General features: G+C 43.8%; 1 protein-coding gene across 1 annotated transcript in view; it reads right to left on the bottom strand.

Annotated features, from left to right (window-relative positions):
- Positions 1-24,064, bottom strand: part of LOC119378756 (pleckstrin homology domain-containing family M member 2-like) — a 45,753-nt gene that overhangs the window by 4,501 nt on the left and 17,188 nt on the right. The window contains 9 exon segments of the mRNA XM_049411811.1: positions 13,362-13,491; positions 17,026-17,145; positions 17,229-17,375; positions 18,673-18,850; positions 18,947-19,012; positions 19,409-19,415; positions 20,342-20,516; positions 21,564-21,702; positions 23,773-23,858. Of these exon segments, the coding sequence (XP_049267768.1) occupies positions 13,362-13,491; positions 17,026-17,145; positions 17,229-17,375; positions 18,673-18,850; positions 18,947-19,012; positions 19,409-19,415; positions 20,342-20,516; positions 21,564-21,702; positions 23,773-23,858 (1,048 nt within the window).

The raw sequence follows: 24,064 nt of genomic DNA, 5'->3' as shown, positions 1-24,064 counted from the left end.
TTATGTCATAATTGCTACAAGTAACATCCCCCATAATTTCCTTGGCTTGATTGTCTGTTAGTTCCAATTAACACTGCGTCTAACAAAGAAAAGTCAAGCCCTTAAAAAAAATTCCCCTTAAATGCGTTTTTCGGTAGTCATTCTTTCACTGCCCAGAAAAGCTTGTCAGCAGTGTTCCGGCTTCCCTCGGTGTATGTCTAAGCACTAACATGACATCCATAACTGCTTTTTAGGGGCGAAGCTCCTTAAGGCGGCACCCGTTCGTCCCTCGTCGTGGTCGTAGTAGTGAGTAACAAGTCTTACGCTTTGACCTCCAAGGTGGTGCCGGTGGGAGATTTCTCCTGTGCGTTGTTGAACAATAAAAAATTCGCAGCGTGCGCGTTAACTAAAAGCCGAATTCTTCTGTCTCTCATTCCCCATTAGCAGCCATTGGCATGTTCCAGTAGGAAACGTTAGTAGAAGTAGAAGTGTAAGTGTTAGCTAAAAGCCGACTTCTTCTGTCTCTCATTGCCATTAGCAGCCATTGTTTACCTCCAAGGTAGTGCCTGGTGAGATTTCTCCTGTGCGTGATTAAACAATAAAAATTTTGTTCAAAACGCCGTTGATTGATGAAATAAACCAACGAAAGACGCCAGATGTTTTGTAAAAGCAGAACGAAAGAATGCCAGATGTTTTTCTTAAAGTGTAGTAGTTATATGTAGCCACCTCGCCCGATCGTCAACGGGCGAGGTGGACCGGCAACGGCGCGAGGACCCTGCCGTACGAGAGTTAAATCACACTAAAAGACATACTTTGCGGGCGATACACTCTAGTGAGCTTTCAACTTTTCGTCTTAATGTACATGATAAAGAAATTATTTCTACGAAAAACGCAAGGCACACCTTGAGCAATATGTTTGGTTTTGGGACGCTAAATGGAACCATGAGGCGATGCGAAGCCGGAGCACTTGCACGATCGCGTTCCGTTGGCTTTCGTTGGGCATGCTACCGACCTCGCGTCGTGGAACGCGCGTCCTGTCTTCCTCTAGCCTTGCCTTTAATTCGCACAGGGCGAGCGGGGAATGCAGTCGCTCTTGGCGCTCTTTCGCTCGGGAGCGGACTTCTTCCTTGCATTTCACCGATCACAAGTGACAATGAAGGGACCACGTAAACCAACAGTACAATAAAAGTTTGATGTTTAATATATACACGATGTTTCACACTCTTATATTATGTACTGGGCGCATTTCACGGAAGAGTTTCACGGTTTACAGATGATTCCCTCCGTAGCTTCGCCCCACTCATCATCATTCACCCCGTGGATATGCTGTGATTTTTTTTATGCACACAAGTCAACAGCCTGAAGCTGGCTACACGCTGTGATTGGAATGAGCATCATGAACTTGGATGCAAGGCTTACAGACCTAAAGCTGTCATAATACGAAGGTAAACACAAAAACAAAGCAGTAAGAAGACACTACTTGTGCAGCATGCGGGAATTGTTATTTAAATGTTTCAACACGGTATGCTCCTGAATAATTCATACATCAGCATTGCGGTTCGTACTCTTTGTTATGAAAACAGATTTCTTTGCATGGGCACTAACGGCAAAGGTGCTTGGCAACGAACTGGTCAGACCAATGTTTTGCGCCCAGCACATAATTCCATTTCTATCAAGCAGTAGTGATGGCGTTCAATATGTCAAGCCTTGAAGCATAGAAATATGTTTTTCCAGAAAAAGCTGCAGCAATCTAGGTTGATGAAAGAAAGCAACAACATTCGCGAACCAAACGTTGCTTTCGTCGCGATATATTAGCCTTCATAAATAAGAGCATTCGTGGACTTTTCGGTACATAAATGCATTTCATCAGCAAGCCTTGCGAGCCCTTTTCTGACCCTGCCGCACCGAAATGGAAGCCTCACTTAGCACACGACAAACCAAGCATAAGGGTGACCGTGGTCTAGGACGTACAGTGACATGTAGAAATGTTAAATGGGGGCGTAAACACGCGACAATGGACCATCGAAAATGCAGACATTGCATGGCCGTATGCTAGGGAGGTTACTGCTTCAGCAGTGCGTTGCTTGCGGCGCCATCCGAAAGACGAGGTGTGAAAAATGCCGTATTCTGCCACTCAAACTTGCGAACGAACCAAACGCGCCACAGGGCCGCAAATAGCAAAAGCTGGTGATAAAACTTAAGCAAAGTTCAATGGACGCGGCTATTTAAGGCATGACTTTCCAAAATTGAAAATAATCACACAATACCACCAAAATTCACAGTGAAAACGCAGGGCTCTTGGTTTCAGTTCAAAACAACGTTTCAACTACGCCAACTTCAGCGGCGGCATTTCCAAGCTGCAGCGGCGGCTTCAATGCACAATATCAATGCAGCATTCGGTCACAAACACAGCGTCGCGCCTTTCGATACGATGAGCGAGCATTCAGCGCTTTCGCATTTAGCATTTTCGAAATTGGCGTCGATATCATCAAATGTTATTAGACTGGCCTGTTTGCCACTTGAAAAAGAAACGAACACGTGAACTTACCTCTTTGGATTTCGGGTTTCCCTGTCGACGATCCATGTCGTGTTGGTTGTCTGACTGTAGCTGGCGATCCACTCGTGTGCGTCGCCGTCCGTGCACAGGTCGACGCGGAGGCACTTCACGTTGACAGTCGGAACCACGTTGCTCATCGAAACTATCGACACTGTCTGTCTGTCTGTTATTCTTCAGGCGCCCTCCGCGCACGTATCTACGGCGTGGCGAGGGTGCTTCCGCACGATGGAACAGCCATAAACATCCTCGGGCGTGCGGAAACGTGCTCGCGTGCCCAGTGACGTCACCCGAAGAGAAGAACCAATAGCGCGCAAGCGCTCGCGGAGGGGCCGCTGGCGTCCTCCTCGCTCTCTCTTTTTTCTCTCTCGCGTGCGCTCCCGCGCCAGGAAATCATAATACGCTTTGGTGGCTTTTTAGTCGCTCCCTCCGCGATGGACGTAAAAAGATTGACAACAGCTGATGACAGCAGTACTGATGCTAAAGCAAGGGTACGTTTGAATGCACCGTGTTGCGCATTTGCGCAACGGAATAATCGACGATAATACACGATTTTAAAAAATACATGTCAGGTCAGGTAAGACTGTTAATATTATTGTAATGGGGTTAAAACAACCCGAAGAAGAGGATGACGTCTAAAGAAGAAAAGACAATTCATTCGCAAACCATGAGACGCTATTTTCTTATTCTCTCATCGTCCTATCATCTGTGTTCATAACGGCCCCTTACAATACTAGGCCAGTCATCAGGTACCCTTCTGTGAGTACGACGCAAAAAAACTCGGATAAAACCCATTCGCTCAAGTCCAGCAATGCTACGTCGTATACCTTCGAGTTCATTTTTTTTTTCGTTCACTGTGAAGAATTGTACAACCAGAGTAACTGGTCGCACTTCGAGTTAGCGTACAATTGGGACCATTTGCTTCCAATATAACTGGATATGGTTTCCAATTGGGACCAGCTGCCTTCAGTTCAACTGGTCATGGTTCCCGTTGGTGGCCAGTTGAGTTGTAACTGGGACCAGCTGCCAACTGGAACCAGTTGCAGTTGGAATCAACAGGAACCAGTTGAGTTGTAACTGGGACCAGCTGCTAACTGGAACCAGTTGCAACTGGAATCAACTGGGACCAGTTGGTTTCCAACTGGGGCCAGTTGGCCCGCAACTGGGACCATTTGATTCCAGTTAACACCAGTTGAAACCAGTTAGATTCCCAGTTACACATTTTCACCTGGGGAGAGTACAATGAATAGCGTTACTTTCCCACGATCAAGGGGCTCGGTGCAGGAGGGACCTTACGGTGCAGTGGACTGTTGCGCCACATCTCGTCGTCAATTTTGAATTCTCGATCATGCACCGGTTCGTACGTTTTGACAGCGGAGCTGTTCAAGCTCGTCGTTTGTCCGCAGACCAGGAACGCGCGTTGCCCAGCAACCACTTGGCACAGCTGTGCCTCGCTTCGCATAGAAGAAGAACCATATGATTGCGTTGCTATGGGCCAGAGAACGAGAAAAAGAGACAGGGAGAGAAAGACACAACGAAAGAAAGAGAGAGGGAGACAAAGAGCTATAAGCAGAAAGAGAAATAATGAATAGCCACGGCCGGGATAGACCGCGCACGCTGTGCGTGCGGTCAAGGGAAGTGAGGATGAGGAGGTAAAAGGGTAAATCATCGCATAGCCATGCATATATAGTATGGTATAGCAAGGGGGTGGGAAAGTGAGGACGACGAGGAGTGATATGAGGAGGGGAGAGGGTGAGAAAGATAAGTGAGGGTGAGGAGGAGGACAGAGGGTAAAGCATAGCATAGTCTTGTATAGTATAGCAAAGGGTGGGAAAGGGAAGTGAGGGTGAGGAGGAAGAAGGCAAGGCCACTAGCTCGCTGTTTCCTCAGCATTCGCACCACTAGTGCGTAGCCGCCCAATTTTTTTACTTTTTTTCTGGCGCTAACACGTAGTATATTCCAAAGGTTTGCGGCTGTCAGCTAATCATCACACGTTTCTTCCTTTTAACCATTCAGCTTAAAACTGTGGGGGTGCTACCCCCCTGTAAAGCCGTTTGCTCCTCGTGGCGCACGCGCGTCTCGCCGATAGGCCGCAGTACAGTGTAGCATGGCCTCCGAGATTAGCCGGCGGCGCGGCGCGCCGCCGGCTAATCTCGGAGGCCATGAGTGTAGGCCGCAGTTAGGTTAAACGGCCGCCGAGGGAGATGTGGCGCTGTGCTCGCGCGCGTTAGGGTTGCGCGGTGGCGCCGGCAGCGCCACCGCGGGGTGGTTAGGCCGGCGTGCAGGAAACAGCAGGTGGTTTGACATTTTTGGGGTTTGTTAGCGTGCGTGGATGGACGTCTCCCGCGGTGGGTCCGTGGGGGACGAAACCATGGGCTCGTTTCCCGCGGGCTCCTAGTGGTGAGTCGAACATCGGCGACGCCGGCGGCCGCATTGTATGTCTTATGTTTTCTGTGTATTGTATTGGCATTGTATAAGGTTATTTAGCAACTAGTGTGTATTAGATTCGGCAGGCGAGCTCGTCGTATGTAAAAGTGTTTAATAATTGTACACGCGTTGCTTGCACGGCCGTGTAACTGTCTCCGTGTTAGGAAAAACTTGAAAAGCGCAAACGACGAAGACGAAATACTTACAACAGGACTGGCGCATTACTTGTCTTCGACGCACATTGATACATCATAGATTTGTTTCAAAATTCATGTTTGGAGACTGACCCGCGCAATCTCTTGTGGGATGATGTGTGCATATGCATGACGCCGGTTGCAAGTAAATCGCCAGTCCTGTTGTATGCGTTTAGTCTTTGTCGTTTGCGCTTTTCAAGTTTTCTCTAATGATGGCCCCAACTCACCCGAACTAAAGGAATTGTCTCCGTGTGTTTCGACAGCGGCTCATTTTCAGACCCCACAAAAGAATGCCACTTTTTCGCGGTGATCGACATAAGCCGTGTGTGATAAGCCGCGATTTGCCTGATGTACCTCAAGTGACGACTGCCGCACGACCAGTGCGATTTTAAAGTGCATTGTGTTATCATACTGTTTCTCCTTTGGAATTTCCTTTTTGCAACATTTCAAAGTGTTCAGTCTTTTTTTTCCCCACTCAAATCTAATAATGATCCATGCCCTTCCCTCTTCAGGGGTGCTCCTACAGTGACCTCTCTTACGGTAGCTCCTTCACCACTCTTCGATATGCTTTTAACCATATATCAAGCCATTATGTGGTCGTTGGTCAGGTCGTTGGCAGCCTAATGTGCTATCAGTGCTTGTGGCCAATCGCTATCGTACTGGCACTAAACAATAAACCTCGTGCTCAGGATGCAGAGGCAGCAGAATGCAAGGTATATGCAACATATGCCCCACCAAAAGATTTTCTGTTTTTCAGGCTCTGGTTACGTTTTATACGGCTGTCACAGGGGCACTTATGATCGCGGTCAGCGCTGCTGCTGTGCGGTCACTTCTAAAGTGCGATAAAGCCTGATTACGGTCAGGTCGCAACATGACTGATGGCTGCACCTATTTGGACCGTGTAGCACTGTAGCAATGACCATTGTTGATCGCAATCAAGAAGTCCGATCAGGATCTGCCCTGATCACTATCAAAAGTGCCCGTGTGACACCAGTATAACACTGCATGCATCGACATTATTTAAATTCAATATTACTGAAATTCGCTCCCTCTTCTCTAGCCCAAGTGAAGCGCTATGGTGCAGCAGATAACACTCCTTTATTATTGCATCTTTAGCGCACACACACAATGCTGCAACAATATTGAAGTTGCAGAAAAACAGTCAAGCCTAGTGAATGTGGCCAACACAAGCAAGTGTAAAAAAAAGTGCGATGCAAAGAATTTCTTGCTTGGCTGGGTTCTGCTAACAACAAAGCCTATGTATAGGCATGGGAGAAACATGCGTAGACCATGCAATGCACAGCTATATCACAGATGAAGTTTAACGATACAAATATGCGAAACACACAAACAAATGGTGATGCTAATTCGGCCACGTGTGTGTAGACACATGAGCCATGTAATCGCCATACAATGCATCTGAAGGAAAAGGCACACCATCAAAGCATGTTGCCAACTGCGCAACAGCCTGCATAAGACAGTGATCACTATTATTCTGATGAGCAGCTGTAAATGATAATACAGTTAAGGTCCACATGACATTTTGCAGCAGCTGAGAGAGCAGACAAGTTGTAATGACATCTATCTAAATGTATCAATAAGGTTAATTGCCAGGGATAATGTCTACTTTCCAGCAGCTTTTATTGGTGTTAACTATAACGCTCCGTGAACAGTCATCTAAAGCACAGAAGTCAAAGTGACATCATCAACTGCACCTTCTGACAATGGACAAACATTTGTCTCTGGTGTACTTTGTGCACCATGTTGTGCACAGTTAGTGGTAATGAAAGATTACTAACAAAATCATAATAATAAGAAGCAGAGTATAGTCTTTGGTAAAATCACAGCAAGGACAGCAGTTATATGCCATTCTCCTCTTTGGATTTATTGGATTCAAGCTCTTTGGATTTAGTGGCAGCACTACATCTCCCAACCTAAGTCATGTGCCATGGCCAGTTCCATGTGAAGGGTGTGCGTTGTGCAGGGCATTTGTGCAGTGCATTTACCCTTGCTCGAAGCATGGCTTCCTCAAATTGAATGTCAAAGTTGCACAGTTTGCATGCGCATGTGCTTTACGTGCGGCACTTGTTCATTTATGATGGCCAATCCTGAAGAAGGGTCCTTTATTACACAATGCAGTGATGCGATTGGTCCAGGCTACTTTGGAGCAGTTAATTTCGGAGTAGCAGATCACCCTTTCAAGGAAGTTGCCAGCCACATCTTTTCACGTGAAAATATTTGGTCTACCAAAACAGCAGCACAGCCATGTTCTCCCGACAGATTCTATGCATGCACAGGTGCATATCCTCTGGGATACAGGTTATCCCAGAAGATGAAATCGTTATTCCTCTTCATTTTCCTGTGAGGAACCTCAACTTTCCACAGTCCTGTGACTCCTGGCCTCCTGATGTAAAATATATTTCCCAATATAATTAAGATTAGTAAGCTGTTCAATGATTTTCTCCAATGCTGTAGTGTGAAAGAAATGAAGTGAGATTCACTTCAGTACTTCATACTCTGCTAAACGCAGACTGCTCAATTTTCTGAAGCATTTAAAATTTACTAACCATAAAAATACCTAATCCTCCCCATATTCGTGCTCTCAGTGCAGGCCCGACATTGCAGTTATGTTGGGTAGTATATCTTCTGTGGTTATCCACTGGTTGAAGGACATAATTCTTAGGCACATGGGTCCTTGCAATGCACTGAATGCAGCTAAATGTAATCATTTTATTTAACTGTGACCGAAATATGCTGTACAAAAATTCTGGTTATTATAGTGGAATGCTCTGGATTAATTTGAACAATTTTTTGTAACATGTACAGTACTCAGGGATTCAAACACATCAAATTTTTCAGTATAATGACTGGTATGCGCAACTGCTCGAGGTAACCACATCACGTCGCAACGAGTCTGATCTCAAAGGTAATGTTGGTTCTGATCTATGCATTTGAGTCAAAATTACGCCGATATGACCCCAACTGAAGACGCTGGAAATGAAAGTACTATGTGCGTTACTTAGCCTTAAAATGTCCTGTTTCAATCTGTGAGTACTGTACCTTGTCTATGTACGTACATGAGTGTTTTTCCACTGCTCTCTCAGTAAGACATAGTTGCTACCCCTGTGACTGAATATCATGAGCATCAGGATTTCACAGGCACTATGCCTTTGCAGTGAGTGTAATTTCTGCCCATCTTTCGGAGAGAGCGTAAAGTACGTATCACTGCTCTTTTTTATATGCTTCGATGCATGTGCAGTTTCCTGCATCATAACAACATGGCTACAATCACGTATAATTTGCATGCACTGCAAAAAACTGCAATTTTAGCATGAATTCTGAGTCGAATTCAAGTGGATATCTTCACGAAGTAATACAGTATATGTGAACATCTCTTGTGCTAGGCTTACACAGTGTACACACAGGAGACCAACGTCCGTGCAAGGATGCCTTTTCACGGGGTTAAGGTAGTTGGCACTCGAGCGAATGCTTCAGTCATGCTCCCACTTCTCAAATAAACGGTAATGCAGTTGACGGCAGAGCATGAGCCTTAATAGCCGAGTTGTAGGCGCAATCGCGAGGAAAAACACTTGTCAGCTGCCTGTATGATTATGGTGTGCTGCATGTGTCACATGTGACAAATTTGTCTTCCATTCAGTGTAGGTAATGCCGTTAAGAAAATCAACTCTAGGGCACTTGCCTGTCAGTCTTCATGTGACCACTCAGGATGACATTATAGTCACATATTTCTAGCATTTACTATTTTCTCTTTCTCCAACCTGAGACAGCGACAGTGACACCTTGGCACAAGTGTGGCATAAAATGTGATAATTTGTACCCAGGCGTAGAAGGATAGTAGTTTCGCTTTTTGGTGCAGTTTGGCAATCGCATCACCGCAGAAATGATCAACATTCCATGGCAAACATAGTTAATTTGATTAACCACAAATACAAGGACAGCCTTCTATTTTGCTCACTAATGTCAAAAGAACACAAATAAATTTCCATTCTAATAAACAGACCATCACTTTACACCAGATGCATTGTTTCTTTTTTGTTTTGTTATTTTTTTTTCCATGAGGAAAGCAGCTGCCAAATTCAATGAGTTGTTTGCTTCTGTGCCTGACAGAGGATGCAAAATTAAATGATGACAGCACAAAACATTCCAAGGAGCCACTCCTCCAAAACATCGAAGGAGTCTGCCAGAGCTATAGTAAAATTTGTTGCTTCGATGCAAGAATCCTTCTTACACACATCAAGCAGTATGGATCCATAAAAAACATAATGGGCTTGAAACAAGGCCAAATGTGAGAATACTACATGAACATGATGGAAGAGAAACCATCGAATATGCTACAAGGCATTGGTATAAAACTATGCAACAGTAATGCACTGAACATTAAAATATAGATAAGGTTTTCAAAAAAGCATAACCTAGTCAACAAAATACACAAACTCTGCCACACACCTTCAACATGACCACACAACACATACACATCTGTTACTGTGCTCTGTAAAGGGACAGCCTTCACAAACCTTTAATAGGACCGAAACTTTCTTGTAAGACCAAAAGCAAGAACATCACAACTAAATAAAAATGTAGTTTATATGATACATGATAGTATCAGTAATTTCAAGTGCTTCCTTACATGTCACTGTGTTTAGGTAATACTCAAGCCATTAGAGAAGTGTAAAAAAGCTTTAGAAATTGTTTGGACTTGGTATCTAAAAACACTACTTCTTCGGCTTAATGTTTTTGCTATTTAAGTCGTTAATTCATACTGAGCATAAAGTGATGCAACAGTGTTGTGCACATAAATAACCACATCTAGAGCTTAACAACACAAGAAAATAACTTTTTTAGACATATGCAGGGCGGATGGAGTTTCATAAAAGGTAAAACTGTCATCCACATGAGAGCAGTGAAGAAGTATGAATGAATCCAATGCAGGTTAATTAAACAAAAGGTCCAGAGTGTGAACCACCTTTGTGGAGATGTCAATCAACTACCTGCACGTACAGCGTGCTCTACTAACTGTGGTGCTGGGTTAAAACCAGAATAAACTGCTCACGTTTACTCTTAGGAAACTTGCTGTTTCACAGCTGCCCACTATCTTAGGGTACACAAAAATGATTCCCTTTAAGCAAAACGATCTCCTTCTGAGGATGCAGAGCAGCAGTAACATTCAACAAAAACTGACCGACGTTCTCAACTTTAGTTGAACTAAAAGCAGTAGCTTCTGAAGCTATTTATGAAGTTTCATGCTGTCTGAATGCACTAAACAGACTCGGAGTTGCACAGATGTGTTCGCTGCTGCCCAAATATGCTAAACTAGTGCCATGACTCTCAAAGAGGCCCTAAACAGGAAAATAACAAGGGTTCTTAGGTGGGCTAGTTGGTTCATGAACAATGTGGCAGAGCAGCGCAGAACTTTTTTTTTTTCTACCGCTTGTTCACTTCAATAACTGGTGTCTCAAAACATGACAGCAGCTGACGTGGCCATGCCGTGCTGCGTACTTTATTAGAGATGAAAGCCATAGCAACGCGTTAACAGCTGCAGTGTCCAGTACAGACACACCAGCCACTGTTACATCTCGCTAATGCTTAGGTGCTCAATTAACTTCCCCAATGCTTTTTCTGGTTTTACTGTATGTTACTTCAAGTTGTTGTTCTTGTTACCAAGTAATGCCAAGTTGCTGGCAACTTTTTGTGGCACCATGAGTACACAAATGCCAATGGGACCAATCTTAACCCCTTAAGCGCTTATGACAACATGCACTCGTCATGAGCAAACATCACTTTTTTTGCTTATGATGACCTGTGCTCGTTGTGGCTCTTCAGCAATGTTTCATGAGGCTTTTGATGAGCCTAGCTCGTCAAATGGTGTTTTCCTATATAAAGCATAGATAGCAGCACGGTCTCCGCGATTGGCGCCTTTATTGAATGAGAGTCTGCACACTAAATGGCAAAATGCGCGCCTTGCGTTTCAAGCGCATTAAAACGAACATGGCGCAGTGCCATGCTTTGAACGCTACCACAAGGATGGTAGCCTCATCTACTTTGTATTGAACTGTCCAGGAATAGTACATTTTGCCTGCGGGATGTCAAATGGAACCCTGACTTTCTGGAGCTGGAGAAATTTCTTTAGGAATACACATCAAATGCCCCAGGCATCGGGTGTTACCAGGCCCGCAGCCAGGGGGGGGGGCTTGGGACCTGGGCAGCCCCCCCCCCCCCAAATTCTGATGGAGGGGGTGTTTAACCGAAAATAAATAACGAAAATAGGTGTTTTTCAAGGCTTTAAGCAAGTGCCCCCCCCCACCCTCTGAAAAAAATTCCTGGCTACTGGCCTGTGTATTACATGACAGCGCGAAATATGACAAATAAAGCATTTTTATCTGCCGTAAAATGTTTTTGCAAGTATTTTTTTGTTTTGAACATGTTATTGAAGAATTTCACATCACAAAAAATATGGCAATTTTCCAACAATTTTTCATAATTTAATCGGCACTTAAGGGGTTAAATATGTTCTTTAAAGGAGTAATGACACAAAAATGGTACATCTTGTTTTTGTTTTTTCTGTTGCAATATGTAGCTAATGATCCACCTATCACAGCTGGAAACCTTCTTTGCTCGAGCATGCGGTGGTTAATTATTTGGAGACATTTCTATAGTGCCCAGTTGCAGTCTCAGCTTCAGGAAGTGCTGCTGGCCATGGGAGCACACAAAACAGTGACAGATTCGCCACATGCACTATGAGCAGCATTGCATGGATATGGGCATCATGTTGACAAATGCGGGAGAGAGGGCACGCAAGGAGCATGGCAGCCACAAGCTCGTCATGTAGGTGGCTGTTGGTTGTTTACGCTAGAACCAAGATGGTGTCTATGTTGCAAGGTGCTCTATTTCGCGTGCAGGTAGGTTCATGGCACACACTTTAAAATAGATTTTTAATACGCTGTAAGCTATATTAGCCGTTGATATTTAATAGATAATGTGTGTGTCCACACAAATCTATCTCACAAGTTATCTCACCTTCAAAATTTTGCACAAGTACTCCTTCAAGCTCATTCTTTCCCTGTGGCCTCCAGAATACAATATAACTAGTTCTGTGCATGGGCGACTTCATTTTGCCCTTGCATTCCACTTTGACGAACACTAATTTTCATTTCACAGAACTTGAAGCTCGCATGACACGCTCAAATTAAGAAAGACTTAATTCCATTCGCTTTGCCTTGCGGTGGTGCACGTGGTTGAGGCTAACAGAAAATCAAGTCCCTCCGATCTCAACTTTTCAATCCTTTCGTAGTAAAGGCAGTCTTGATGCCATGAGGTGGTGTATGAGTGATATCTGGTCAGTATCTTGCCCATAAGATCCCGTATGCCTATGGGTAAAAGGATGTGCAACACAAGGCGAGGAAACAAGAACAGGAGAGGGTGTTGTTTCTTTGCCTTGTGCATAATACGAAGCAACTAGCCCAACAACATGTTTTTGCCATGAGCGTCATGTGGTAACCATCTTGGGCACAAATACTCAAGATATTGAACAAGACTAGAGTGCAGCAGTAGCAAAGCATAAGGGAGAGAACATGGATTCGATGCCCAGCTGCGGCAAGTTTTTTTTTTTCCTTGTATTACTTTTACGTTTATGCTCCTCCATTTTCTTTGGCTTCACTGTATCTTGCATCATGCGGTTGGACTCGTTCATCAAACGCACACAAACGATGCCTATACAGGGCCCCCTTCAATGAGCTGGCAATAGCTACACAAACAGAATTGCACTTTAAGCATGCCAATGTTCATTGGTCACTATTAAAAGAGCCCAAACTTGCATCCACAGCCGCAATTCTTGCACCTCCATTGATGAACTACCGTATACACTCAACTAAGGGCCGCGCACATGTAAGGGCCGCTCCTTCCAACTTGGCAGTCCAAATTAAAAAAAAAAAACAATCTCGCCAGCAAATGGCAGCGTCGTCACGTACCGCGTACGGCGCATTTCGCAGGAGCCACCAGATGGCAATAGCTGTCTTGCGGCTTCGTCACGCCGCGCTATCTGTGAGCTTCGGGCGTGCAGCACTATCTGGGAGATCTTGTCGCTTTTCTCGCCAGCGCCATTGATTCTTTGTGCCGCAATTCATTTTGATGACTGCAAATAGCACAACATGTGTGTCTGCGGATATTATTATAAAAAGTTTTAAGGTCACCGGGATTTCCAATGCCATGGACGGCACTGAGGACGACTGGATACATGAACGTGCAGATGACCCGAGCAGTGATGACGAGCCGAGCCCGAGCAGCGATACCGATGAAGACGTCTAACGACGATGTCTGCAGCTAGACGCCAGATATCCCATCGTTAAGTATATATGGCACAATTAGATAGGTTTTTAGGTGGATCCAAAATTGAAAAAATATTTCACACTTCCATGGAAGGGCGCACCTCATCAAACACGCGGAAAATAAGTGCGGCCCTACACGAGGTATACGGTGGCATCTGGAGAGAGGAACATTAATAAAATAAAGTGGAGAGGCTGGCCTAAGTGCCTGACTCTAGCCTGTACAACTTGCATCTAAATTATGTTCACATAACGGTAGAATAATAATGAAAAAGTGTAATAAGGAGTACTAGACTGACAGAGGCAGCCCCATACCATCTTTTGCCATGCTTGGAAAAAAAGAAGGTAAGAAAAACAGACTGGATGACAGTTGTGCAAATGATAGCAGCAGTCTGGCTGTTCTATGTCTCAACATTGGTTTGTTGCTACGTTACGCGCAATTAATTACGCAAAACAGTTACGAACTTAGTTTGTGACTCACCTGTTTGCAGCAGCTCACACACATTGTCAAGAAACAACAGAAGTGCTGACCTGAAATAATCTCGTAGAGCACCGTATCAAGCACCAAACTACATTGGAATCAAACGTGCCTATCACAGTAAGCAAGATGAAGGCTTTGTGAACATTAGGCATTGTGCATCTGCTCACTAGCACTATGTCATGTTAACCAGTACTCAGCTATGCTTAAACAGTCCTGCTCCCTAGCAGTAGCCAAAGCAGATTTAGAGCAAACACTGTCCACAGCAAAGAATCAAAGAAAAACAGGACCATACTCTCCAGTTTACCCTCATCAAGGTGACGTGACAGAAGCCTCTCTCATATGGCCTTAAAGGTATGCTACCATTCATTCTCGAGCCACCAGGGTGCTCTATATCCAATTGTGCCTAGACTGCACGCACAGTGATTAAGCAGCTGTCCACACACACACACACAGAGTAAAAGCTACACAGAAGTAAAAGTGGAAATGAAGAACAAGTTTTCTTGTACAGATTTGTCACTGACATCAGCACGTGCACAGAAAATAGGGAATAGATTGAGAGAAGAGACAAACATAGTAACATTCTGTCCCTCGCATCTGTGCAATGCTCCCACTATAGCAAATCATCACGAAATAGATTATATCACAATCCTGCTAAGCAGGTTACAACCTGGCTCAAAAAAAAGCAGTAAGTCATCCACACTTGTGCACACTTTCTCAACAAATGCTTGCATTGCACCCTTCTAACTCGGGCAAGTCCATCTTAAAGCTCCTTCCTATTAACTATAAAACTAAAAAACATAGGAAACCTTGCAAGTAACCTTCTGTGAGCATCCGAAGGCTGCAACGTAAGTGTCAAGGACAACAATGCCCTGGCCTCGTTGAGCTTGCTTTCAAGCTGAGGGCTTTTCCAGGCAGTGCTTCATCAGGTGGCCGCTGCACTAGGAGCAACTTCGAGTGGGGACCTGATGAAAAAGGAAAATTCCAAGCTGTCACAGAAGCATAACAGGCAACTGTGAACATAAAACAGCGTAGGAAGTCATCACTGAACTTGCACTCTGGAATGTTGCAAAGAATAAGTAGTGTATACAATTTGTACACACTGCTGAAACGGCTTGTAAGGTAAAACACTAGAGCTCTGCGAATAGCAAAATTTGGGTGCGAAGCAATTCGAATATGAAGTGATGTGCGAATCGAAACAGAATATTTTTCGAATATTTCTAGAAATTTTAGAATATTTTCTAATACTTCGAAGCGAAATACAGTTAGAGAGGTTTCTAAGCATTCTATGAGATAGCAACATGAAAGTGTTCTTTTCGCTAGGTTGATGAAGCACTAGAGGGGTGGTTTCATAGTTTCTTACAAGAATGAGGAATGTTGAGGCTGATGTACTTATGTACATGATTTGGTGCAACCTAAGTGTTGCGACAACACTTTACAACGTGATAGGCAAAGATGCCATTTCTTCAGCCTCTCCTCTTTCAACTTCTGTGGAAGCCCAACTGATGTGGCGGACAAGGGTGTGCTCCCTTCAAGTCCGAAGTTCCAAATCTGCCTCGTAGACGTCGATACATCGACGTCATACATCGACGATACATAGACGTCGAACATCTGAAATTTTGCATGCTAAAAAGCTTCGGCTTCCGATTTTTCGGACTTCCTGTCCAAATTTCAGGTCCAAAACAGTGTTAATTTAGCCCCCACCTCTGCCACATCTTTCATCTCCATTGGAACCAGCGTTTTCTTGAGTTAATTTGCGACCGTAGCGGAGCTTGAAAGGCAGCTTTGCCGCAATACGGGGGTGTCATGAGGTGAAGCATATTGAAAATCTAGAGACACTTTCAATCGGACATTGTGTCTTGGCAAAGTTCGACCGTAACGGAGCTTGAAAGGCAGCTGTGCCGCAGTACCGGGGTGTGATGAGGTGAAGCATATTGAAAAATCTGGGGATCACTTCCAATCAAACGTTGAGTGTCTCTTGGCAAAGTTCGACCGTAACGGAGCTTGAAAGGCAGCTTTGCCGCAATACGTGAGTGTAATGAGGTGAAGCATATTAAAAATCTGAAGGGGTCACTTTCAATCGGACATTGACTGTATTTGTTTTGGGAAATTCGAATAGTAAAATTCCAGTGCGAATCGAATCGAATAGCAAACCATATTCGAAAAATATTCGAAATTTCGAATATTCGTACACCCTAGTAAACACATATCGCCTGTGATAGCAATTTGCACTTAATATTTGCAGCAGTTAGAGAAACCTTGGTGGCACAGTGCACTTCGAAAAACCCTTGCACAGGTACATACAAAGCACACATAATGCACAATGAGCACAGAAAATGGTGCCTCTAATACAGCATCAATGTTTTTTGCACAACCAGGGGATTTGGAACCCATGTGCAGAACACAATGTGCGTGCTGATACATACTTTGGACACCGTAACAAGTGTGCACACACTTCACGCTGTATTCTCATCAAAACATCCTAGCTAGCAGATCCTGGCACTAAAAATTTGAAGCTTTTGCTTCTCATCAAAACATCCTGGCACTGAAACCTTGAAGCTTTTGCCTATCATTGTCACAGAAAATTGTCGAAAGCAAATAGAGGTTTCAATGGGTGATTACAACAGCACGTTTGTGTATATCAAATTGAAATTTCCCATGAATTAAATGCTCTCCAAATCTTAGCAAGGGTTGACTTCTGGCTTTGTTGGAAAGACATATCCCTGGCGTATAGCGCAGTGGCTTATGAAGACGGGGACAAGACAACACACTGTGTGTGTTTCTCCTTCTTCTGGTCCCCGTCTTCACAAGTCTCTGCACTAAATGCCAAGGATAGCTCTCCAAATATGTAACAGAATGTAACAGAAATATGTAACAGAAATGTAACAGAAAATATTAACAATAACATAAGGACTCTACTGCACATTACATAATTATCATCATAAGAAGGTCACAAACCAGTTGTAATTAAATTTTGCTACGAAATTCACAAATGGCAGTGTCATTTTACCAGACAAAGACAATTCATAAAATATGCCATACAGTAGCACCAACCTTGAACATTTCTTGCCAAGAAATGGAGACAAGGCTGAGGAACTCATTCTTTTCTTCTTCAGTGGCAAACCAAAAGATCCAGTTGTAAGCACAGCTCTCAGCCTCACCCCCATCAAACTCCTGCGAGTGCAGTGGACAGAGTGTCAACAATGTTAACAGGAGAAAATACTAAATTGATGAGTGAGAAAAAAGAGGAGGCCTACCATAATGCAGAAGTTGTTCTCACTGCGCACTACACTCAGGTCGATGATGACTCCAACACCTAAGACTCTTGACCCCTCGACCAAGGTCAACATAAGGTCACCCACCAACACTAGGCAGCAGGCCACCATGCCACCCATAGATCCAGACTGCACAACAAGTTATATTGCAAAAGGGCAATGACAAACATGGGCTATTGCAATGTACTGCTACAATCACCTTAGGTATTTTCCAGGAAAGTTATCACCCAAGAATTGTGAACCTTGACTCCTATTCGGGAGCCTCACTTTACATCAATAAAATCAGAAGTGGTTTTAACAATTAACCCATAATGAAAGCAATTTATAAACAACTGAAATGTTACGTAACATTGTTAGAGAGAGCATACTATATTAAAAAAAAAGTTGTTTTAAGATTCACAACAAATGACCCCACGCAGCACACTTCCAGTATAACTTTGCATATTGAACAACAGGATTCCATTTTTCCATAAAGCCCGCGTTAGCACTGTGGGAGGACTTATTCCAGTTACTTGTTTCTGCTATTAATTAGCCAGCCATACCACAAGTGTGCAATGACTTAATGATCACTGGTGGGCCATGCAACTTCTCCAAAGCTAGTTAATCTCCAAGGCAACAAAATGTCTTAAACTGCAGAAGTTTTCACAGCTGCCCTCTTTTTTACAAGAAAGACCGTGCTTTCACTGCCGTGTACGTGAAAAACCGAGAACGACCACTGATCCAGGAGAGAGAGAAGTACTAAGAATGTTTTCCAGCCTCAAATAGTCGTTGCTTCTTGATAAGCAGTTTCAATTAGGAGCTACACTTGAACCAGTGATATCCAATTTCTCTGGGAACTCTGTTACAAGCACAGTGTCCTCGCAACCAAATCAATGCACTAAGGAAACAGTGGGACTTTTTCAGACGGGGACAAAATTTTTAAAAATGACACGGACACGCATTGTGTTCAACGCTTGTCCAAGCTTGTTAGCTTCCCTTTCCACCTGCTCATCTTATTTGCTGCCATCTTTCTTTTCTTGTCAACTGTTTCTGCTACTGACATGATCAGCCTCTGTGGGTACCCTGCTGCTTCGAGCTGACGAAGCTGCATGTTAAAGCTTTCTGTAACAACATGACTGCATGATTTTTCTAATGCGTTGGAAAAGCACGGTTGAATGGTGCTTCTTTTAACTAACCTTGTGCGTGACAATGTGTATGGCACAAGGATTTATGTGCTCCGGGCTCGTCGTTCTTTTTCGCTTTGTCCCCTCCTGAGAAAGTCGCGCTGTTTCCTTAGTACTATGCATAACCAACTAGCCCGAAGTTTGACATTACAAACAAAATGAAAACACAAAGCATGAGCCCACAGACCTGCCAAAGTTGTCAAAAAACAGCTTTTAGTGGTCACTACAAAAAGCTATCTTTCATATCTTTCATCTAAGGAAACGCACCCCACGAAGGAGGCCTGCCCGGATTCAGTGAGTGCATGAACCCAACGCTCCATCTCTGCCTCATTGGAAGCAGCGAGCTGAAGGCAGGCACCACCAGAAGGAGCCAGGTTCAGCTGCAAGGCATGCGGCCGGCCAACATTGGAAACAGCCTGGCAAGAACCACAGTGGACACCGCTGCAGGATGAGAGGACAAAGAAAGCGGTCTGCAGGCTGCACTACAAACAAAAGTCCACTGAAAGCACTGAGAACACGAAGAAGTGCAACTCTCACCTGACAAGGTAAGTGGCACTAGGTATGGTGTCCCCTTGGTTTGAGAACCTGTACAGTACCCCAGCCCTGCAAGGAGAAAGGATCGAGAAAACCAAACTTGTTGTGAGGCTAGTCCACCTGGTGGCTACCATGCTGAGCCAACCAGAAGGACCTTGTAAAAATTACCTAAAAATTTGTATCTAAATGTTTTAGCAAGGAAGTAGGCTTACAGGCCAGAACAAAAGTTCATAGAACTTCAGAAGCTATGGTGTTCAATATAGAGTTCAGAACATCAAATGCTAAAGTTACATGCACAGGAGCACCTTACAAGAGTACAGCCAACCAGGAAAAACATCAGTGAAGCCTCGTCCCAGCAAAGAGCACATTATGTACTAGTATCCCCTATGATACTGTCAGATTGTTGTAATGGTGACTAATGGAGCAGCCAATGCATTACAAAAGATTGAACATATTGAGGCACACTTGTTTCCTGCAATAGCAAGTAACACAATGCACAATGCTAGCGGCAAGCACAGTAATCTGTTGTTAAAATTTGATCTATGGGCTGACGCAGACAGCTTATACAGTAGAGCGGTGAAAATGAAATTTCGATAATTCAAAAAAATTTCAAAATTTTGGTTCACCCACTATGCTTTCAATGTACAGTCAAACCTCTTTATAATGAAGTCAAACTGCCGTAAAAGTGGTTCTCGTATCAGTATTTCGTTGTATATGAACTCACATTTCAAAACGCATGAAAATCAGCCACCAAGTCATTTGTTCTTTCTTTCCCTCCCCCCCCCCCCCTTCCCGCGCAGTTTTGTTACAGAGCACTAACCCAGCCACTCCTCTGATGACAAGTTAAACCTTTTTGCTCCATGAAGCGACGGCCGCTGTGTTCTTACTGAGTGAATAAACTGCCTTTCCAATGACCTAACGCCATTTCAATGTAACAAGGTACTGCTGCGCTGCATAGAGTCAATCATCCCTAGCTAGTTACATGCAGTGCATTGCCTACTCAGCTCACGCCGTCACTGCCGGCCAATGGCTGTACCGTAGGTGCACACCTGCCATTGGTGTACCTGCCTTTGTACTCACCTTTGGAGTAGTTTATGGCAGTCTTAGAGCAAACTCGCATTTAGTGGCACGACTGTGTCAATGGCACTTGCATACCGCACAGGCAAATCAAGTGTGCTTGCCAACGCAAACTCTGACTCCAAAGTACAATATGCAAGATATACTGCGACTTACTGTGTATACAATCCAGAGCCTCTTATAGCTGTTACCACTTCATATTTAGGATACCACCTCGTTTTTGCTTATTCCATCAATAGATACAACTGGCACCCAGAGGGTGATCCAGAGTGTTTGTCATGCTCTCTGGCATTCTGTAAGCATGCAAAATGAAGCACCCACCGCAAGAGGTAGCCAGCTTCCCAGTGCTTCTTCCTCTCTCGCCTGGTGTTCCTTCGAGGAATCTCCACATAAGGGGACCGCCCACACTGGGCCCACAAGCGAAATCACCCGGTGAGGACTGGGTGCACTTCTCCCAGTGCACCAGGTGGTAGTCCTTTACAACGAGCCCACCGTCCTGGAGTGATTGCATTAGTTAGTCCCTTTGTGCTTATTGTTATGCTGAGCACTGGTCAAGACTGACTACTTGACATCACAAAGCAACAAGTGCCACAGTGAGGGTAATACCAAGCGATGATTTGGCCATCTTGGGGCCTTTAATGTCCATGCAAATCTAAGCACACACATGTGCCTCAAGGAAACCGTCAATGAAACGTGAGCAAAATGCTTAGCAGCATTGTGTGTCTGAAGATGTTGGTGTGCAATGCAGTCAAACCTTCTAAACACAATGTGCTGTGCAATGATGCTTTCCTTACGTCCAATCTTTTTGTGCGACCTTTATGACAAGATGACCCACATAATGAAATTAACGAAAGAAGTGACATGGATTGAGTGTCCCATTTTTTTGTCAAATACTATTTTGAGATAACCTTAATGAAACCCAGATAACGAAGCCAAGGAAGGTATAGAGGACGTTAATTGTACTGTTTTAAGTGTATTGAAGTGATTGTGATGTAGATGTGAAGAAAGTAAAGTGGACGAAAAGACCACTTGCCGCCAGCAGGGACCAAACCTGCAGAGCCCTCAAAGTTCCCTTCTTTCATTCAATCTTGAAATAAATGTTAGATACAGTTTTGAGATAAAGGTGAACAAAAAGCGACAGGTGGGGAGCAAGCACTCTGCATTGCATGTGCAATGCACTGCCAGTCTCACCCACTTTATTGGTATTTCTGTGCGTGTAACCTGGGAGTATTAGCCAGCACCACTTGTAGCCATGGTGGCAAATACACATTCCTTTTGCTAGATAGCATCACGTAGCAAGCCATCTTTACAAGCTGGCAGCTAACCAATAAATCCTCGCATGCCATTTCCCCTTCACCCGGCATAAGAAAAAAAAATGTGCTAATGCCTAACTTTTTCATTTACTTGCAAGAGAGCCAGTATACTATAGATTAGCACACAAACATACTGCATAATATGCACATAGGATGCACATATTCGATGCATGCAAGTACATTGTTTAATGTGATTATGGGAGAAGAGGTGCAGACTCCCTGCTTCTCACCTCTTGGGCTTTCAACTCATGGGCCAAGAGCTTCTTCAAAGCATCTAGCTGTTCAGAGCAGTGACTCACTATAGATGGAAGGCACTTGACACCATTGTGAGTTCTCCGAACGGCTAGATCCAAGCTTGAGAGAATATTCCTGCAAAAGAGAAAAGGAAACTATGGGAACAGTACAAGGGAAACTCAAGACACAGTATAATCACACTGAAATCTAACAACTACAAGCACAAAGATTCCATTAACTGTGCAATCGGCATGGCTTCACATTTCAAACTTGCAGCTGAGACACATGAACATGTGGATGCACCTACCATGGCAGCTCGAACTACAGGCTTGTAATGAAGAATGGAAAATATTACTTTTCAAAACTGCACCATTTTGTTGAATTTTTCAACACGACAGTACATCAGTATAGCCTTAGAGACAAATCTGGTCATCCTTTCCTATTTTAGTAAGGCAAAGGTCTAGAAGAAACTAGCAGTGCAGACCGTTCAGTCCCTTTTTTTTTTCCCTCCGAGTCTGTTGCCTGTTCTTACACTCTCGCCACAGCCTTATAAATGCACTTTTCACTATTTTTGATAACTATTATAAAAGCACGTTACGGTGGTTTATCTTCCAGCTGACTGAAAAAATAAACACAGCCAGTCAGCATGCCTATCAAAAAAAAGGAAACCGCCATCAGTTCTCTTTCTCCATGGCATATGTCACGGGCGATGCCAGCACCTTTCCTCTCTTCAAACTCTCCTCCTCTTCCTGATCAGCGTTCAGATTGTGCCTCGGTGACAATGAAGCCTGCAGTGGCTCTGCTGTAACTTTTCACACACACCAGCAGCATTCCACAGCCTGAATACGACACACTGGCATCATCCTATACCCACCTGATTGGACCGCCAGTACGGTGGAACGTGGCAGGTCCTGCATTATGTGCAAGCCATCTTATGCTTTACCCACTTACAAATTAAGACTGCTAGCCTGCTGCAAAGTAAGGCTAGCAGCGTAACATTTGAATTTATTGCTATAGCATTCATTGCTTCACCTTTGCAGCAAAACTGTGACCTTTTGTTCCTGCACTTTGGGCTCAGAAGTTTGCCACTATCACTGCTTCTGGTTGGGGAAATACCACTAACCTTAATCTTCACAAAAGAATATGGAAAAAGAGTGGCTCGTTAGAAATTCGACTTTTGAAAAGCGTGTGCAACGATGATGCTGCCATGAAGGTGCACCCAGGACGCGCAACGGTGCACTTTTTGAGGCAAGCAGTAGAGGACAGACATGTGGAATAACAGCTATGCAGTTTGAATGGAGACGCTGCACCTGAAAGTGCTCAACATTGCATGAAACAGGGAGATTCTGGCTATAATATTTCTTTTGAAGCGCATCTAAATATTTTTGCATTCTGCCCCCATCAGAATGCAACTGTCACAGCCAGGAACTGAACCTATGACCTTAAGCACTGCGGTGGAATTTTGAAGCCACCAGACCACAGCAGCTGGTATTGTATACTTACATCTGCTTAATTTCCGAGAGAACTGCAAATGCCATTTTACAAAAATTTAAAAACACAGAAGTGCCATAACAGTAAACAGTACTAAGGACGGGCGAATATTCGGGTGCTTCGAATATTCGAATGAGTATTACAGTATACGAATTCGCTTTAACATGAATTTAGATTATTCGAAATTTCGAAATATTCGAAATGAACAATTATATGCATATCTGAGCACATGTAATCCTCCTGTAAGGTCGTTTCACTGCAGCGTGGGGGTGCTATACCACAAAACCACCCATCCAGGGAAAATCCATACTGCCACTTCAAGGTTAAATGTACATATTACCTTCACCTTCATATTACCGTCATTACTTTTAAAATTTAAAAGCGTATTATACGGGCTTATATGTGCTAAGCATAGTAACTTTTAAACATAACTTATTGTACCGTTTTACCTTGCACCCTTGTGCTATACAAATCTTGCTACTATTCAAAGTTGCTCGGACTTCACTTCGAACCAAAAATTGACACTCACACATGCCTAGTTTCAATTCTTCAAATATTGTGCTAGTTGGCTGGGTCATGACAAAAATGCTAACTTTTTTTAATATATGACATATCTATTTGATTCAAAATTATCTGACCCAAATGACTATTCGCTTCAAACCTCAAGTTTACTACATATTCGCCCATCCCTAAACAGTATGTTCAACACAGTACCTTGTTAACTCAGCATGGCCAGTAGCCACATCTGTCTTCTTCCCAGAGTTGCAAGTCAGGGAGAAGCCCTGGTAGTTCAGCCAGACCTGTGACAGCAGGCAATGCACGAAACAATGCTTACCACTTCGGTAACTACAAGTTAACAAGGAAGAATACCAAAATAATCATCAAACGTCAACAATGCTAATACTTGAAAATAAATAAACAGGAATTTTTTTCCTTTTAGAGCATCTGACATTATAACAAGTGCTACTATCTCACATAATTATGGCAACAGTGTCAGAAAACATGA

This window comes from Rhipicephalus sanguineus, unplaced genomic scaffold, assembly GCF_013339695.2.
Source record: "Rhipicephalus sanguineus isolate Rsan-2018 unplaced genomic scaffold, BIME_Rsan_1.4 Seq963, whole genome shotgun sequence".
Classification (NCBI taxonomy): Eukaryota; Metazoa; Arthropoda; class Arachnida; order Ixodida; family Ixodidae; genus Rhipicephalus; species Rhipicephalus sanguineus.
The sequence above is the reverse complement of the archived record's forward strand: the minus strand, read 5'-3'. Positions and strand labels throughout refer to the sequence as shown.